Source organism: Rana temporaria, chromosome 10 (assembly GCF_905171775.1).
Source record: "Rana temporaria chromosome 10, aRanTem1.1, whole genome shotgun sequence".
NCBI classification, from domain to species: domain Eukaryota; kingdom Metazoa; phylum Chordata; class Amphibia; order Anura; family Ranidae; genus Rana; species Rana temporaria.
The window spans coordinates 74,615,236-74,629,857 of record NC_053498.1 but is presented as its reverse complement, the minus strand read 5'-3'; the positions used below and the strand labels follow the sequence as shown (position 1 = coordinate 74,629,857).

Below are 14,622 nucleotides of genomic sequence, written 5' to 3'. Positions count from 1 at the left end.
AAAATTGACGTCCTTTTTTTCCCCACAAATAGAGATTTCTTTTGGTGGTATTTGATCACCTCTGCGGTTTTTATTTTTTTGCGCTATAAACAAAAAAAGAGTGACAATTTTGAAAAAAAAAAAAAACCACAATATTTTTTACTTTTTGCTATAATAAATATCAATTTTGAAAAAAAAAAAAACTATTTTTTTTTCTCAGTTTAGGCCGATACGTATTCTACATATTTTTGGTAAAAAAAAAAAAACGCAATAAGCGTACAGTGATTGGTTAGCGCAAAAGTGACTAAAAAATAGGGGATAGAATTCTGACATTTTTTTTATTATTTTTTTTTTTACTAGTAATACGGCGATCTGCGAATTTTGTCAGGACTGCGATATTGCGGCGGACACATCGGACACTTTTGACACATTTTTGGGACCATTCACATTTATACAGTGCTATAAAAATGCATTGATTACTGTATACATGTGGGGGTGACTGGGGGAGGTGACCGATGCTGTGTCCCTATGTACAAGGGACACAACATCTGTCTCCTCTCCCTGACAGGACGTGGAGCTCTGTGTTTACACACAGAGCTCCGCGTCCCTGGCTCTGTCATTGCCGATCGCGGGCACCCAGCGGACATCGCGGCCGCCAGGCACGCGCATTGGCATCTCAGGGACGCGCCGGGTACGCGCGCGCCCCCCAGTGGCCGGAGGAGCCGAGGACGTCATATGACGTCCTCCTGGATTTACAGAGCCACCGTGAGGCCGTCTTTTGACTATGGCCCGGGGCTCAAGTAGTTAAAAAAGTTAAGTTTATGTTACAAAAAAAAAAAAAAAGGAATTACACTCATAATGTGAAAAAGTCTGCTGCTTATCCATGTAAAGCCGCTGGGTATATGTACAGTGAAGGCACTGGAGTACAGTATACAGTACAGCTTTGTATGTGGCCAGAGATTTGATGTCAAGTTTCCGAGTTCTCTAGGAAGTGCTATGAGCTGAACCTGTGGCCACAAACTGTGTTGTACTGTACACCAGCGGCTTTACTGAACATACAGTACTGTATACAGAGCAACTTTGAATATATAAGAACCAACCTCTGGCTACTTACAGAGCTGTATACTGTACACCAGCGGCTTTACGCTACATACAGTATACAACAGGGGTGCCCAACCAGTGCCCTCTGATGTGGCCCGCGACCTCCTGCTCTGGAATGGCTGGTTGGCAAACCCAGATTGCATGATGCCGACCTACCGTCCCAGAGCATCAGTGTTGTGAATAAAGCCGGCAGTAGAGGAAGCAAGCGGCTTTTCAGAAAGTACGCCACACCTGCAGGATATAATAGACATCTATGGCAAAGTGCAGCTGGCCGGTGGGAAAACCACAGGTACACTGCGCCACACCCACATGGGTAGACCGCAGACCATCAGTGTAAAAGCAGCCTTATGCCCTGTACACACGACCGTTTTTTCCGTCGGAATAAACTCGGATGGTTTTTCTGACGGAATTCCGCTCAAGCCATCTTGCATACACACGGTCACACCAAATTCAGACCGTCAAGAATGTGATGACGTACAACACTACAACGGTCGGGAAAAATTAAGATCAATGCTTCCGAGCATGCGTCGACTTGATTCCGAGCATGCATGTTTTTTTTCCCTGTCGGAAATCCATACAGACGAACACATTTTCTGATAGGAATTTGTTCAGTCGGAAAAATAGAGAACATGTTCTCTATCTAAATCCGTCGGAATCTCCGACAGAAAAAGTCCATTGGAAATTCCGACCGTGTGTACGCGGCATTAGGCTCCTTTTACACAATTGGTCCAACCCAATCGGACCCTCCATTCACCTCCTATGGAGCAGCAGATGTAAATAGACTTTTGTCCGTTTACACCTGCCTACCTCCTACACAGATCTGTAAAAAAAAAAAAAAAAAACTGGATCTGTTCCCTTCCATCTGACTGGATCAGAGGGCCCATAGAGTAGATTGGGCTGTGTCTGTGTCTGCAGACTACACACAGACCTGTCATCTGCCCACTCTGTTCATTGTGGCCCGCGACTGGTTACTACGTCGCTTATGTGGCCCTCGGCCATCAAAAGGTTGGGCACCCCTGGTATACACAATGGCTTTAAATAGGTGAGAACCAGACTCCTTAACATTGTGGGTGTACATATTCTTTTTCTTTACCTTAAAACTTTTGCAACACAGAGGTACAGTACAGTATTTTGAAGTGCACTTTAATTTGTTTTATGTTTACAGTACACTTTATACTGCATTTTGTTTTACTGTAATAATTTTTATATGAATAAATGGAACGAATCATCCGAGTTTCCATTCGCTTTGCTTTGGATTACAAGCATGCATCTGGAACGAATTATGCTCGCAAACCAAGGTTTCACTTTACTTACATCAAACTATACATAGAAAAAAGGGGATTTTTAATACAGCTTACCTGTAAAATCCTTTTCTTGGAGTACATCACGGGACACAGAGCGGCATATTCATTACTATGTGGGTTATATGGAGTACCTTCAGGTGATGGACACTGGCAATCTTAAACAGGAAGTCCCCTCCCTATATAACCCCCTCCCATAGGAGGAGTACCTCAGTTTTGTAGCAAGCAGTATGCCTCCCAAAATGTTCCCCATAAGAGGGGTGGGAGCTCTGTGTCCCGTGATGTACTCCAAGAAAAGGATTTTACAGGTAAGCTGTATTAAAAATCCCCTTTTCTTTTCCGTACATCACGGGACACAGAGCGGCATATTCATTACTATGTGGGATGTCCGAAAGCAATGCTTCCAATGAGGGGAGGGAGACATCTCAGCCAGGAGATTTAATTCAGAAAGTATTCTTTAAATCATAATAAATCCAAATTAAATCCAACAAAAAATAATTATTCTGATTAATTTAATTAATTCATTAATTAAACAAGGGTGCCCCGAATCTTGAGGATCTCAAATCGCGGCCTGCAGCACTGCCTGTCCAAAGGCTGCATCGGCCCTTCTTCTCACGTCCAATTGGTAAAATTTTGTGAACGTGTGGACCGATGACCAGGTTGCCGCCTTGCAAACCTGAGCCATAGAGATCTGGTGGTGTGCTGCCCAGGAGGCGCTCATGGCCCTAGTAGAATGGGCCTTAACTGATAAAGGAGGGGGCAACCCCTTCAAGCCGTAGGCCTGACCGATTACCTGCTTAATCCATCTAGAGATGGTAGCTTTAGCTGCCGCCTGACCTCTCTTGGGCCCTTCCGGCAAAATGAACAATGTATCCGTCTCTCGAATCTCTTCTGTAGCCTTGAGATAGGCCTTCATGGCCCTGACAATATCCAAGGTGTGCAGCAACCCTTCCTTTCTAGAAGTGGGTTTTGGAAAAAAGGATGGTAGGACCAAATCCTGGTTCAAGTGAAAACTGGACACCACCTTAGGCAGAAAAGACGGATGTGGACGGAGAACCACCCTGTCTTTATGCAGAATGAGGTATGGTTCTTTACAAGACAAGGCTGCCAGCTCTGAAACTCTTCTAGCGGAAGCCATAGCGACCAAAAATACCAACTTCCGAGTCAGTAATACCAACGGAACCTCTGCCAGAGGCTCAAATGGCTGCTTTTGCAGCGCTGACAACACAAGATTCAAATCCCACGGACAAACCGGAGACTTGATGGGGGGATTAATGCGTAAGACCCCCTGTAAAAAGGTTTTAACCAAAGAGTGCGTGGCTAACGGCCTCTGAAACCATACTGATAAGGCAGAAATCTGTCCTTTAATAGTACTTAAGGCCAAACCCTTATCTACCCCTATCTGGAGGAAACGCAATACCCTGTCAACGGTGTATTTGCGTGGAAGCCATCTCTGGGACTCACACCAGCTTACGTAGGCCCTCCAGACCCTGTAATAAATTACTCTGGAGACTGGTTTTCTAGCCTTAATCAGAGTAGAAATAACTTGGCTAGATAGGCCCCTACCCCTGAGGATCAGGGATTCAGCCGCCAAGCCGTCAAATTTAGATGCCGTAAGGCAGGGTGGAGTATCGGGCCTTGAGAGAGTAGGTCTGGCCGAAGTGGAAGGGTCCATGGTTCTCCCACTGACATTCTCACGATCAGTGAGTACCACGACCTCCGGGGCCATGCTGGGGCTATCAGAATGACTGGTCTGCTCTCCACCCTGATCCTGCGCAGCAGGCGGGGCAGCATCTGTAACGGGGGGAAGGCGTACAGCAGATTGAACGGACGCCAAGGGCAAACCAACGCATCGGTTCCACAGGCCAGAGGGTCCCTTGATCGGGACATGAACTTGCTCAGTTTCCTGTTGAACCTTGATGCCATGATGTCCACATCCGGAGATCCCCATTTCTGGCAGATCTCCTGAAAGACTTGGGGATGGAGGGACCACTCCCCTGAAACCAGCTGCTGGCGACTTAAGAAGTCCGCCTGTAAATTGTCCACCCCTGGGATAAAAATCGCCGAGATGCATGGTACATGCGACTCTGCCCACAGGAAAATTAAGCTCACTTCCCTTTGGGCGGCTCGACTTTTCGTGCCCCCTTGGTGATTTATATATGCCACCGCCGTGGCATTGTCGGACTGCACCCTCACTGGAAACCCTTGAAGTTTGGACGTCCAGGCTTTTAAGGCTAAGCGTGCCGCCCTGATCTCCAGGACATTGATTGGCAGCCCTCTTTCCGACTCTGCCCAAACCCCCTGCTGGACTTGCCCATCCAAGACCGCTCCCCAGCCCTTCAGGCTGGCATCTGTGGTCACCAACTTCCAGATGATGGGACTGAATGATTTTCCTTTTAGGAGGTTCCGAGGCTTTAGCCACCAGCAGAGACTTTGCCGGACCCTTGATGGAAGGATCAACTGAAGATCAAGGCCTTGTGGATCTTTGTTCCATGCTGACAGGATGGTTGTCTGCAGGATTCGAGTGTGTGCCTGAGCGTATGGCACCGCCTCGAAGGTGGCCACCATTTTCCCCAGTAATCTCATGCACAATCGGATAGTTGGCTCCCTTTTGCTTAGCACCAACTGGATCAACCCTTTGATCCCTTTGAACTTCTCTAAAGGGAGAAACACTCTTTGTTGCTCCGTGTCTAGCAGCATGCCGAGGTATTCCAATCGTTTTGTGGGCTGTAAAGCCGACTTTTCTTGGTTTAAAACCCAACCGAATACCTCGAGGTACTGAACTGAAAGGACTACCGCTCGACTCAGGCCCGGAGCAGAGTGATCTATGATCAGGAGGTCGTCCAAATAGGCCAGGATCAAGATTCCCTGGGTCCTTAGATCGGCTAAGATGGGGGCCAGGACCTTCGTAAACACACGGGGGGCTGTAGCCAACCCGAAAGGGAGAGCCACAAATTGATAGTGGCGCCCTGCGATTGCAAAGCGTAGGAATTTTTGATGCCCCTGAAAAATTGGCACATGAAGATACGCGTCTCTTATGTCTATCGAGGCCAGAAAATCGTTCTGCTGCAAGGCTGCGGCGGCCGACCTTATGGATTCCATCCGAAAGGACCGAATCCTCAGGTAAGAGTTTAGAATCTTTAGATCCAGGATGGGCCTTACATCGCCGTTGGGCTTTGGCACGATAAACTGATTGGAGTAAAAGCCTAGCTTGTGCTCCTGAACTGGTACCTCTACGATTACCCCTTGGTTTAGAAGACGATCCAAGGCTGTTAGCAAGGCAGCCCTCCTTTCCGGATCGCTTGGAATTCTTGATTCCTGAAAATGCGGAGGGGGAAACTCCCGAAATTCTATTTTGTAGCCAGCCGCCACCAAGGAAAGAACCCATTTGTCGGGGATCTTGGCTTCCCAAACTTTTGCAAAGAAACGAAGCCTGCCCCCCACCCGATTGAGTGGGGGCGCCCCTTCATAAAGCTGACTTTGGAGCAGGTTTAACTGGCTTGCGGGCCCATGGTCGCTTGCCACCCGCGGCCTGTCCTTGCGACTTATTACCAAAGTTTGACCGTGCGGGAGGCCGTCGATACTGCCTGGGGGCCGAGGGCCCTGGGGCTGGGGATTGCTGCCGCTTAAACGCCGGACCTCGAAATCTCTTTTTGACCGGTAAAAGAGTACTCTTGCCACTTGATATTGTCTGTATGTACTTATCCAGATCTTCCCCAAAGAGCCTTCCTCCGTGGAAGGGAAAACCTGCCAACAGCTTTTTACACGGAGTCTCTGCCGACCAATTCTTTAGCCACAGGAGCCTTCGCATATGTACCAAGAATAGCGACAGACGGGAAGCTTGTTGGATGGAGTCCTTTATGGCATCCACCGCGAAACACAGAGCCCTGGGGAGGTCGGCCAGATCCTGTGCTTGCTGAGCCGGGAGCTCTCTTAACATCTGCTTAGTCTGGTCTTTTAATGCCTGACAAACGCCAATTGCAGCCACGGCCGGTTGCACAACTGCCCCTGCTGTAGAAAAGGATGCTTTCAAAAGGGTTTCCAACCGCTTATCAACCGGATCCTTGAACATCTGTATGTTCTCTACTGGGCAAGTTAAAGATTTGTTTACGCAGGAGACCGCCGCATCCACAGCGGGAAGCACCCATTTCTTTGAAAATCTTTCCTCCATGGGGTACAAAACAGAAAACCTTTTAGGAGGCACAAAAATTTTATCGGGCCGAGCCCAATCTTGAAAGATCAGGTCTTCCAACAAAGGGTGAACCGGAAACACTGCGTTACTTAATGGTGCTTTTAAGGAACCCAAAGAAGACACGGCAGGAATCTGAGGCCCTGGCGAGGGCAGCTTAAAAGCTGAGCGGACCATGTCCGTTAAAGACTGTACCCACAGATTCTCTGCTTGAGAAACCGAAAAAGGTTCCTCAATAGTGGACTCCTCAATGTCTGAACCTTCTAGGATCTGCTCCGTTTGGTCCTCCTGGGATTCTAACTCCTCTGGGGAGAGAATCTCAGCATCAGAGGACACCAATTTAGGGGACGGAGATCTAGTCCGCTTTTTGCCTGCAAGAGAATTAGTAAGCAAAGTTGTCAGTCTCTGTTCTAACCCCTGCAGGGAGACAGATAACATATCCTGCGTGACAAACACTGGGTCGGGCAGAATGGGGCCAGCCACAGCACCCACCACACCTAATGGCTCCTCAAAGGCGGCATCTTCTAGCTTTTTAGGAGAGGACAGAACCGGCATAGTCTGATTAAGATCCTCAGAGCTAGAGGGGGAACCCTTCTGTTTCTTTGCATTTTTAGCACTTTTAGTCCCCGAACCTTTAGGGCCCATGATACAATACCGAGGCACTCCGCTACTAACAACTGACTGCTGTAGCAAGGAGAACAAAAAATACCAGTAGCTTAAGGCAGGAAACCTTATAAGCCAATGGGAAGGTAGTGCAGACCTTTCCCTGAAAAACATTTTTTTTTTTTTTTTTTTTTTTCGTTTTGTCTTTGTTTTCTTCTATTCATATCTTTTTTTTTTTTTTTTTTGTGTTTTTTTTTTTTTTTCAAATATTTAAATTTTTTGCACTTTAAAGGGACTGTGTGAATGCCAGACTGCTGCCAAAAGACCTTTGGCTTAATAGAGAAAATCAGGGGAACATCTCCTATCTTCTCCCCTTAGTCAGTGAGGAGCTTAGCTCCAGACCTAAACAGGTCTCTTTTACCGCCACTAGGTGTCACCCTGCTCCGCTCCGTGTCCTGCTCTGTGTTCCTCCAGTCAGCAGACGAATCCTACACTGACCGGAGGACAGAGCTGCTCAAGATAACAGCGAGGGGGGAACGCCCCTCTCTCCCCGCCGACGTCACGACGCTCCCCGCCCCCTCCGCGCGCATCTATATCATGCGCGCGCGTGTCCCAGAGGGGAAGCCATGAGGAGAGGAGCAGCACGCCGGCGGCGCCAGAGGACCCAGAGCTGCAGGGGAAAAACGCACCTAAATACAGGTAAGCCCCTGGCCTTAAAGCCGAGAGATAACGGGGGGTGGGCTTGCCCTGCTTGTCCTAGAACCAGGCAAAGAGCCTCTACCCCCCAAAACCATGCGGGGACAGCCAACCAGCAACACAGTCCGTGGGGGTGGGGGGAGTATACTAGTAAATGGGAGGTGACCATCCTGTCTAGCAGACATAGTGGTAAAGTTGCCAATGCAGAGCATCCCAGGCTAACCCAACTAGTCTTCCCCCTGAGGGACCTGCCGACGAACCAAGTTCCGCAGGCCCCCCTCTTACCTGCTCCACGCTGCAGGGTATTGCAAAAAGCAAGAGGCCCAATCTTCCCCCATCTCCGTGGGTTCTGTACTAGACCTTCAGGGACCCGGGTCCTGCTGGAACACCACTGCCCTGGACCTATACAGCATCCTGGCAACAGTACCTTTTGGACTTTTAGAAAGCTCAAAGTTCTGGGCCCAGGATCCAGCCCCTTAAAAAGAGGCATTATAGGCGAAACCCCACGACTTGGGGCCCGGGTACTGTCCACTTTGGCTCTGAGGCACTTTGGACAGATCCGGTATAGTCTGCCTAGTCTCAAGGACCTGGAGGCAAACTTCTTTGTGACCAACACCTAAGACACTGGCGAAAAAAACTGAGGTACTCCTCCTATGGGAGGGGGTTATATAGGGAGGGGACTTCCTGTTTAAGATTGCCAGTGTCCATCACCTGAAGGTACTCCATATAACCCACATAGTAATGAATATGCCGCTCTGTGTCCCGTGATGTACGGAAAAGAAAAAAAAAAGAATAAATGAACACACATTTGTAGGATCAGCTAGTGTTAGTGAAATTCAGCTGGACTTCTTCTCCAATGTGGAGGACGTTTCAGACAAAGTTGTGACACGCATGAGGCCGACAACCTAGGAAGCACTCATGGAAGCAAGGCAAGGGGGGGAAATGTGCTAAAACTACAGGCTGATGTTACTGGGCTGACTGCCTGTGTGTGCTGTGTGGGGGGCTAAGGGGAAATATTGGGGTGGTTGTTGGCACAGCAAAAATGGCCGCCGCACCCATCCCCAGCGCTACCCTGCCTTTGCTTTGGATGAGCTGCGAGATGTATTTAATATTACACAACAAATCTAGTTGATTTGATGAACTTCTACAAACTATACCGTCACCTTGATAAACAGGACACTTCACTGACACTTTTAAAGTGGTTGTAAAGGTAAAAGGTCATTTACCTGAAAGCATTCTCTGCATTAAGGTAAAAAAACTTTTAATAGTAACTCCCCTGCAGCCCACCACTCATCCCAAATACTTACCTGAGCATGCTCTCGATCCAGCGCTGTGCACGTCTACAGCAGCTCTTCCCTCTTCTTCCCAGCTCTCACAAGCTTGGTTGAGAGTAGCTGGAGCCATTGACTCTTGCTGCTGTCAATCAAAACCTGTGAGCAGAGAGAACTGGACAGAGCAAGGCTATGTGTGTTTTAACAGATACAAACAACCTGGCTCGTGATTGAGCTCTCACAAGTGCCCCCTAGGAACCAGCTTCCTATGGGGTACTTGGTGGGGGGGCCAGGACAGGATTTATTTAGCGCCAACAGTTTACGAAGCGCTTTATAGGTGTACATAATGCATAGGTGCTCTTCAATGCAGTTATTTTTTAGTCTTCCATGTTGTTGACTCTAAAGAGCTTTACACACTTCTACATATACCAATACTCTTCTTACCTGGCCAATACGGCTTTGCCAGCCCATGCGGCACAATCCAGCAGCTGCTAGAACAATGGCACTGAAATTTTCATGTTCGTCAAGTTTTTTCAAGCGTGTATTTAAGTTACCTCGCTAAAAAAATGTTAAGGATTGAAAACGAAATGCAAGGTTAAAGAACAAAACCTAGTGCATGAACAACACTGTGTAAGCCAATGGCTGCAGCTAATGTATACAGTATGCAAAGTTAAACCCCCCCCCCCCCTTTTGGATATGGTAGTAAATGGTTAGAACTCCTGTTAGGAGGGGGTGGGGGTTTCCCTTCTCTTCCTGTTTTGTAGACACAACAGGAATTGAGAAGAAGTCTTTCTACAGTGGGCAAAAGCCCTGCAAGTACAAAGAAACTCTTGATCCTGGCAGAAATACATTGTAATTTTACGTGGTGAGTGGACAATATGCCTCTGCTGCATGGAAATCCTAAGCAGTGTTGACAGTCCTGCCTTATGTTATGGAGATGAGGAGAGAGGGGGGGGGGGGGGAAACACAACTAAAGCAACGTTGTCAGCCCAGCTTATTATTTCTGTACAGCAGAAGCAGTGCTGGAAGCACACTGGAATTCTGGCAGGATCAACAAGTATTTTCAGAACATTCAGTATTTTTTTTTAAAGAGACAAAACATGGTAAAATTATTAAATGTGTTGTAAGCCCTCAAGGTTTTTCACCTTAATGCATTCTATGCATTAAGATGAAAAACCTTTTGTAGTGCAGCAGCCCTCCAGAGCCCCCCCTTTTAATTATCTGAACCCGATCGTTCCAGCGACGGGGACGAGCAGAGCAGCTCCAGCTGCCGTCTCGGGCCCTCATTGGATATATTGATAGCATACAGGAGACGGGGCCAAGTCCTGCTGTCTGTGTCAATGGACGCAGCAACAGGACTCGGGAGCGAGCCTGCACGAGTGCCCCCATGGAATGCAGGTCTCCGTAGGGGCACTCAAGAAGAGGAGCTAGAAGCGCCACTGTGGGCCCCTGAAAAAGAGGAGGATCAGGGCCCCTCTGTGCAAAACCTTGCACAGAGGAGGTAAGTACACCATGTTTTATTTTTATTTTTTTTATAACAAACACCCTTTACAACCCCTTTAAGTATTGAACAGATGTCCTGAGTTTTTTTTTTTTATCACAAATACAGCAAGTTGCTTAGCTGTCCCCAAGATTCCACCATTATCCCTGAACTCCCCTTAAAAAAATGGACTCTTCAGAATTCCAAATGTTGAATCACATTGTTATGTAGCATTACACTTTAACGTCACGTTGTTCTGTTCATAGCTCCAATTGTCAAGGGAGATTTTACCAACCTTTGTATATTACGCATAAATATCTATTGCTTGAAAGACACCCGAAATCATGATATTAAACAAATACTAGATGAATATTTATCCTTTTCCTAAATTGGTTATTTTTTTACTGCGGAGTTGTCAACCCTGCCATGGTCCCTGTCCCCCCTTTTTTTTTCCTCTTCCTCCCCCTTCCTAGACACCTCACCTCCACTTTGCTGTCCCCAATTTATTGGACAATGCCACCCGATATGTACTGACCATTAGGTATGACTGTGCTGAGGCTTAGAGACCGCGTCCTTCACTACACCTGTTCAATGATTGTCCCCTTTCCTCAATGTACCTGTGGTTTGTCCTATCTTCCTGGTATGTACATGCAAGCCAATTTTTCCTACATGTCTTCAACCACATCACAGTCAATTTTGTGTAAATGTTTAGCCTCCATGGCTTTAGTTGCACATATTGTGGTTGCAGGATTATTTACAATAAATTGTTTAGTTCTCCAATTCTTTGCCGCCTGCTGACGCTGCCGTTTTTCACCAAGAACATGATGTAATGTCATACTAGTGTGTTCTGTTGCATACCTTTAAATGAAGATACAAATGCTGTCACTTAAACAAGGATACAATATCTTTGAATTCTAAATGAGGGTACAATTTCTTTAACTGAGCCGCTCTTCGAAGAGAACTAGTTCCAATTATACTGTAAATACAAAAATGACATTAGGACAACATCAATCTGACATAATGACACAATGGTGATACAATGGCAAAAAAGTGAACGTTAACATGTTTCACACTAGTCTTGGTTACACACATTATCTACCACATCTTTAGAAAGAAAAGAAAAAAAAAATTCAGATTCATCTGACCCCCCCCCCCCCTTCCCCATTTGAAGATCCTGTCACAGAAAATGTTAACAGTGAAAGAAATTTCTCAATGGAGGAAGAGGGAGACTGCACAACTTTTTACTGAAGTTAATAACCACCAGAATTTTAAAGACAGGAGGAGGATGGGGCATCCCTGCAGTGAAGGTTTCTCCAGGGTCCAGCTGCCTGCACAATGTGGGACATACTTCATTATTGTTAAGTGATGTCACCAAAGCTCTACAGAATAAAAAAAATATATATCTAAACTTCAGATTTAATCAAGTTTTTTTTCACCATAGACAAGCAAATAATTTTCATCAACTCATTTTAATTTGCTTATTTGACCCCCCCCCCCCATGCCATCTATCACAAGGGATGTTCATGGATTGTGAGGACAATTACAGTAAATCAAAAACATTTAAATAAACAGTGTAAAAAAATAAAATACAAAAATATGAAAGCGCCCTCACCCCCATTGTGCGCAAATGCACGTAAACAGGTAAATGCACCACTTGTGAGGCGTTGCCACAAACGACTAAGTGAGAGCAATAGTTCTAGCAGCAGAGCTCATGTTTAACCCTAAATTGGTAACCTGTCAAAGGCTTTTAAAATGGTTCTAAAGCCTTTAGTTTTTTTTTACTTCTTTATCTTTAGAACTTGTTACACCCATATTTAGGGTGGAACATATAACATGTTTCAGCTACTGCCGCCTCTCTCCCCTTCCCTGTGAGAGAGAGGGTGGGGATCTTCTGCCTGCACCTGCTGTCACAAATGTAAGGCAGAACAGATGTGGAGGGCTTCAAAGTTCTGTAAATGAATAAACTACAAGTACCATCGTCCACCATGGCTGACAGCTTGTAGTTCTTAATTAACTGTAAGGGCGCTGGTGCAGACTCTCATAGTTTATTGATTCTTCCTGCAATTCAGTAACTGCCTGCCTGCATCGTAGGTAATGGCAGACAGTGTATTGAGAATCTGCAAGATCCTAGAATTGCACCCACAATCTGCATAATCACGGGAACAATGGATTTGCCGCAAGATCACTTTTATCAGCGGTGTCAGAGGGCCCCCTCGCGCCGCTCTCCGTCACTTACCAGAGCCATCAGCAGCGGCGAAGGCAGTCGGGTCTGTTCCCTTGTTAGGTATGGAGACGAGTGAGGGGAAGATGGCCCCCACCCGTCTTCCATACCACTGCAGGGCGGAATAGACGTCAAAACGTCACTTCCGCCCATAGCTCTTAAAGGGACATTTTTTTTATTTTTATAATTGCATTTTAGTGCAGAAGCGAACGCATACGTGAGCAGCACCCACATATGAAAACGGTGTTCAAACCACACACGTGAGGTATCGCCGCGATCGTTAGAGGGAAAGCAATAAGTCTAGCTCTGGAACTTTTCTGTAACTCAAAACATGTAACCTGTAAACGTCGCCAATGGAGATTTTTAAGGGTAAAAGTTTGTCGCCATTCCACATTCGGGCACAATTTTGAAGCGTGACATGTTGGGTATCAATTTACTCGGCGTAACATTATCTTTCACAATATACATAAAAATTGGGCTAACTTTACTGTAGTCTTTTTTTAAAAGTGTATTCTTTCCAAAAAAAGTGTGCTTGCAAGACCGCTGCGCAAATACGGTGTGACAGAAAGTATTGCAACGACCGCCATTTTATTCTCTAGAGTGTTAGAAAAAAAAATGTACAATGTTTGAGGGTTCTAAGGAATTTTCTCGCAAAAAAAAATGCTTTTAACTTGTAAACAACAAATCTCAGAAAGAGGCTCGGTCCTTAAGTGGTTAAGTAGTGATACAACAAAGAATTTTACCTGTTTTCAGACAAAGTTTCTAACTTATTCCCAGCAAGTTTAGGATGGAACACAACTGCATCAAATGGACTCTCACGCCTGAAGACACAAAAAAAGGAAACTCCTCAGTTACTAAAATAACAAAATTACTAATTATTTATACCATGTTAGATAAGTAAAAGGAGGATAAACATACTTGCATATGGCTCCAACAGTGAAACCAGCAGGTAATGTTGTTGGTAAATCCTTTAGTGAATGAACCACTAGGTCAACCCTAAACAAAAAAAAGGAAAGAACAAAAACTGCAAAATTACAAAGAGAGAAAAGAGAGAAGATTTGCTTTGTTATAGGAAACATGGAAATGTTAGCTTTGCCTTTACAGCCCCGCAAAATAATGACCCTTCTGTCTGGATTTCCTCCTAAAAAAGAAGCAGAGGGGAGGAGGATGCCATGAACACAGAGAAAACACAGGCTTTGAACTTCTGTCTCTGACAGAGGAACAGAGGAACAGCTAAAGCAAATATAAGTGGCTCTAGGTGAGCTTTTATAGACGCTCCCACTTTGGGAATGACTACACAGTAGTGACATAGTGGTACAATAAAACCACAGTGTGCCATGGAGGAATTGGCATCCAACCCTCCTAAAAGTGTGTTAAATCCTGAAGATTCTTTGGCCAGCATGGAGAGAGAGATCAGAGCATCGGGGATGGAACAGCTTCTGTCCCTTTTATTTTTATTTTTGTTACCTTTCTTTATAGTTGAGGAAATTACTATAAATAACTCCACAGACCAGTTGGTGTGACCTTACTAGCAACTAACAATTTTAGAAAGGAAGTGTGCATTGACAACTTACATATTGCTAGCAGTGCAGGTTTCCTGCAATTCTCACCAACATCCTCCGCACAAAAAACAAAAAATGTCCTTCATGGAGCATTAAGCTTCGTTCTTTGCCTTCTACCTAACCACAATCTATTATGCGTTTTTGCAACTTAAACCCTTCTCCTTTAACAGGCACCACCACTCGCCAACATTATCACCAGCAAGTGTTGTAGACAATTCC

At 45.8% G+C, this 14,622-nt stretch overlaps 1 protein-coding gene across 2 annotated transcripts in view; it reads right to left on the bottom strand.

Moving 5' to 3' along the window:
- The window catches only part of HMBS (hydroxymethylbilane synthase), a 34,789-nt gene that overhangs the window by 9,377 nt on the left and 10,790 nt on the right, over positions 1–14,622 (bottom strand). For both annotated transcript variants that reach the window (XM_040325498.1, XM_040325497.1), the window contains exons 6-9: positions 13,760–13,837; positions 13,585–13,662; positions 11,521–11,596; positions 9,585–9,698 (exon numbers count right to left, since the gene is read on the bottom strand). In XM_040325498.1, the coding sequence (XP_040181432.1) occupies positions 9,585–9,698; positions 11,521–11,596; positions 13,585–13,662; positions 13,760–13,837 (346 nt within the window). The remainder of the gene's footprint in view (positions 1–9,584; positions 9,699–11,520; positions 11,597–13,584; positions 13,663–13,759; positions 13,838–14,622) is intronic.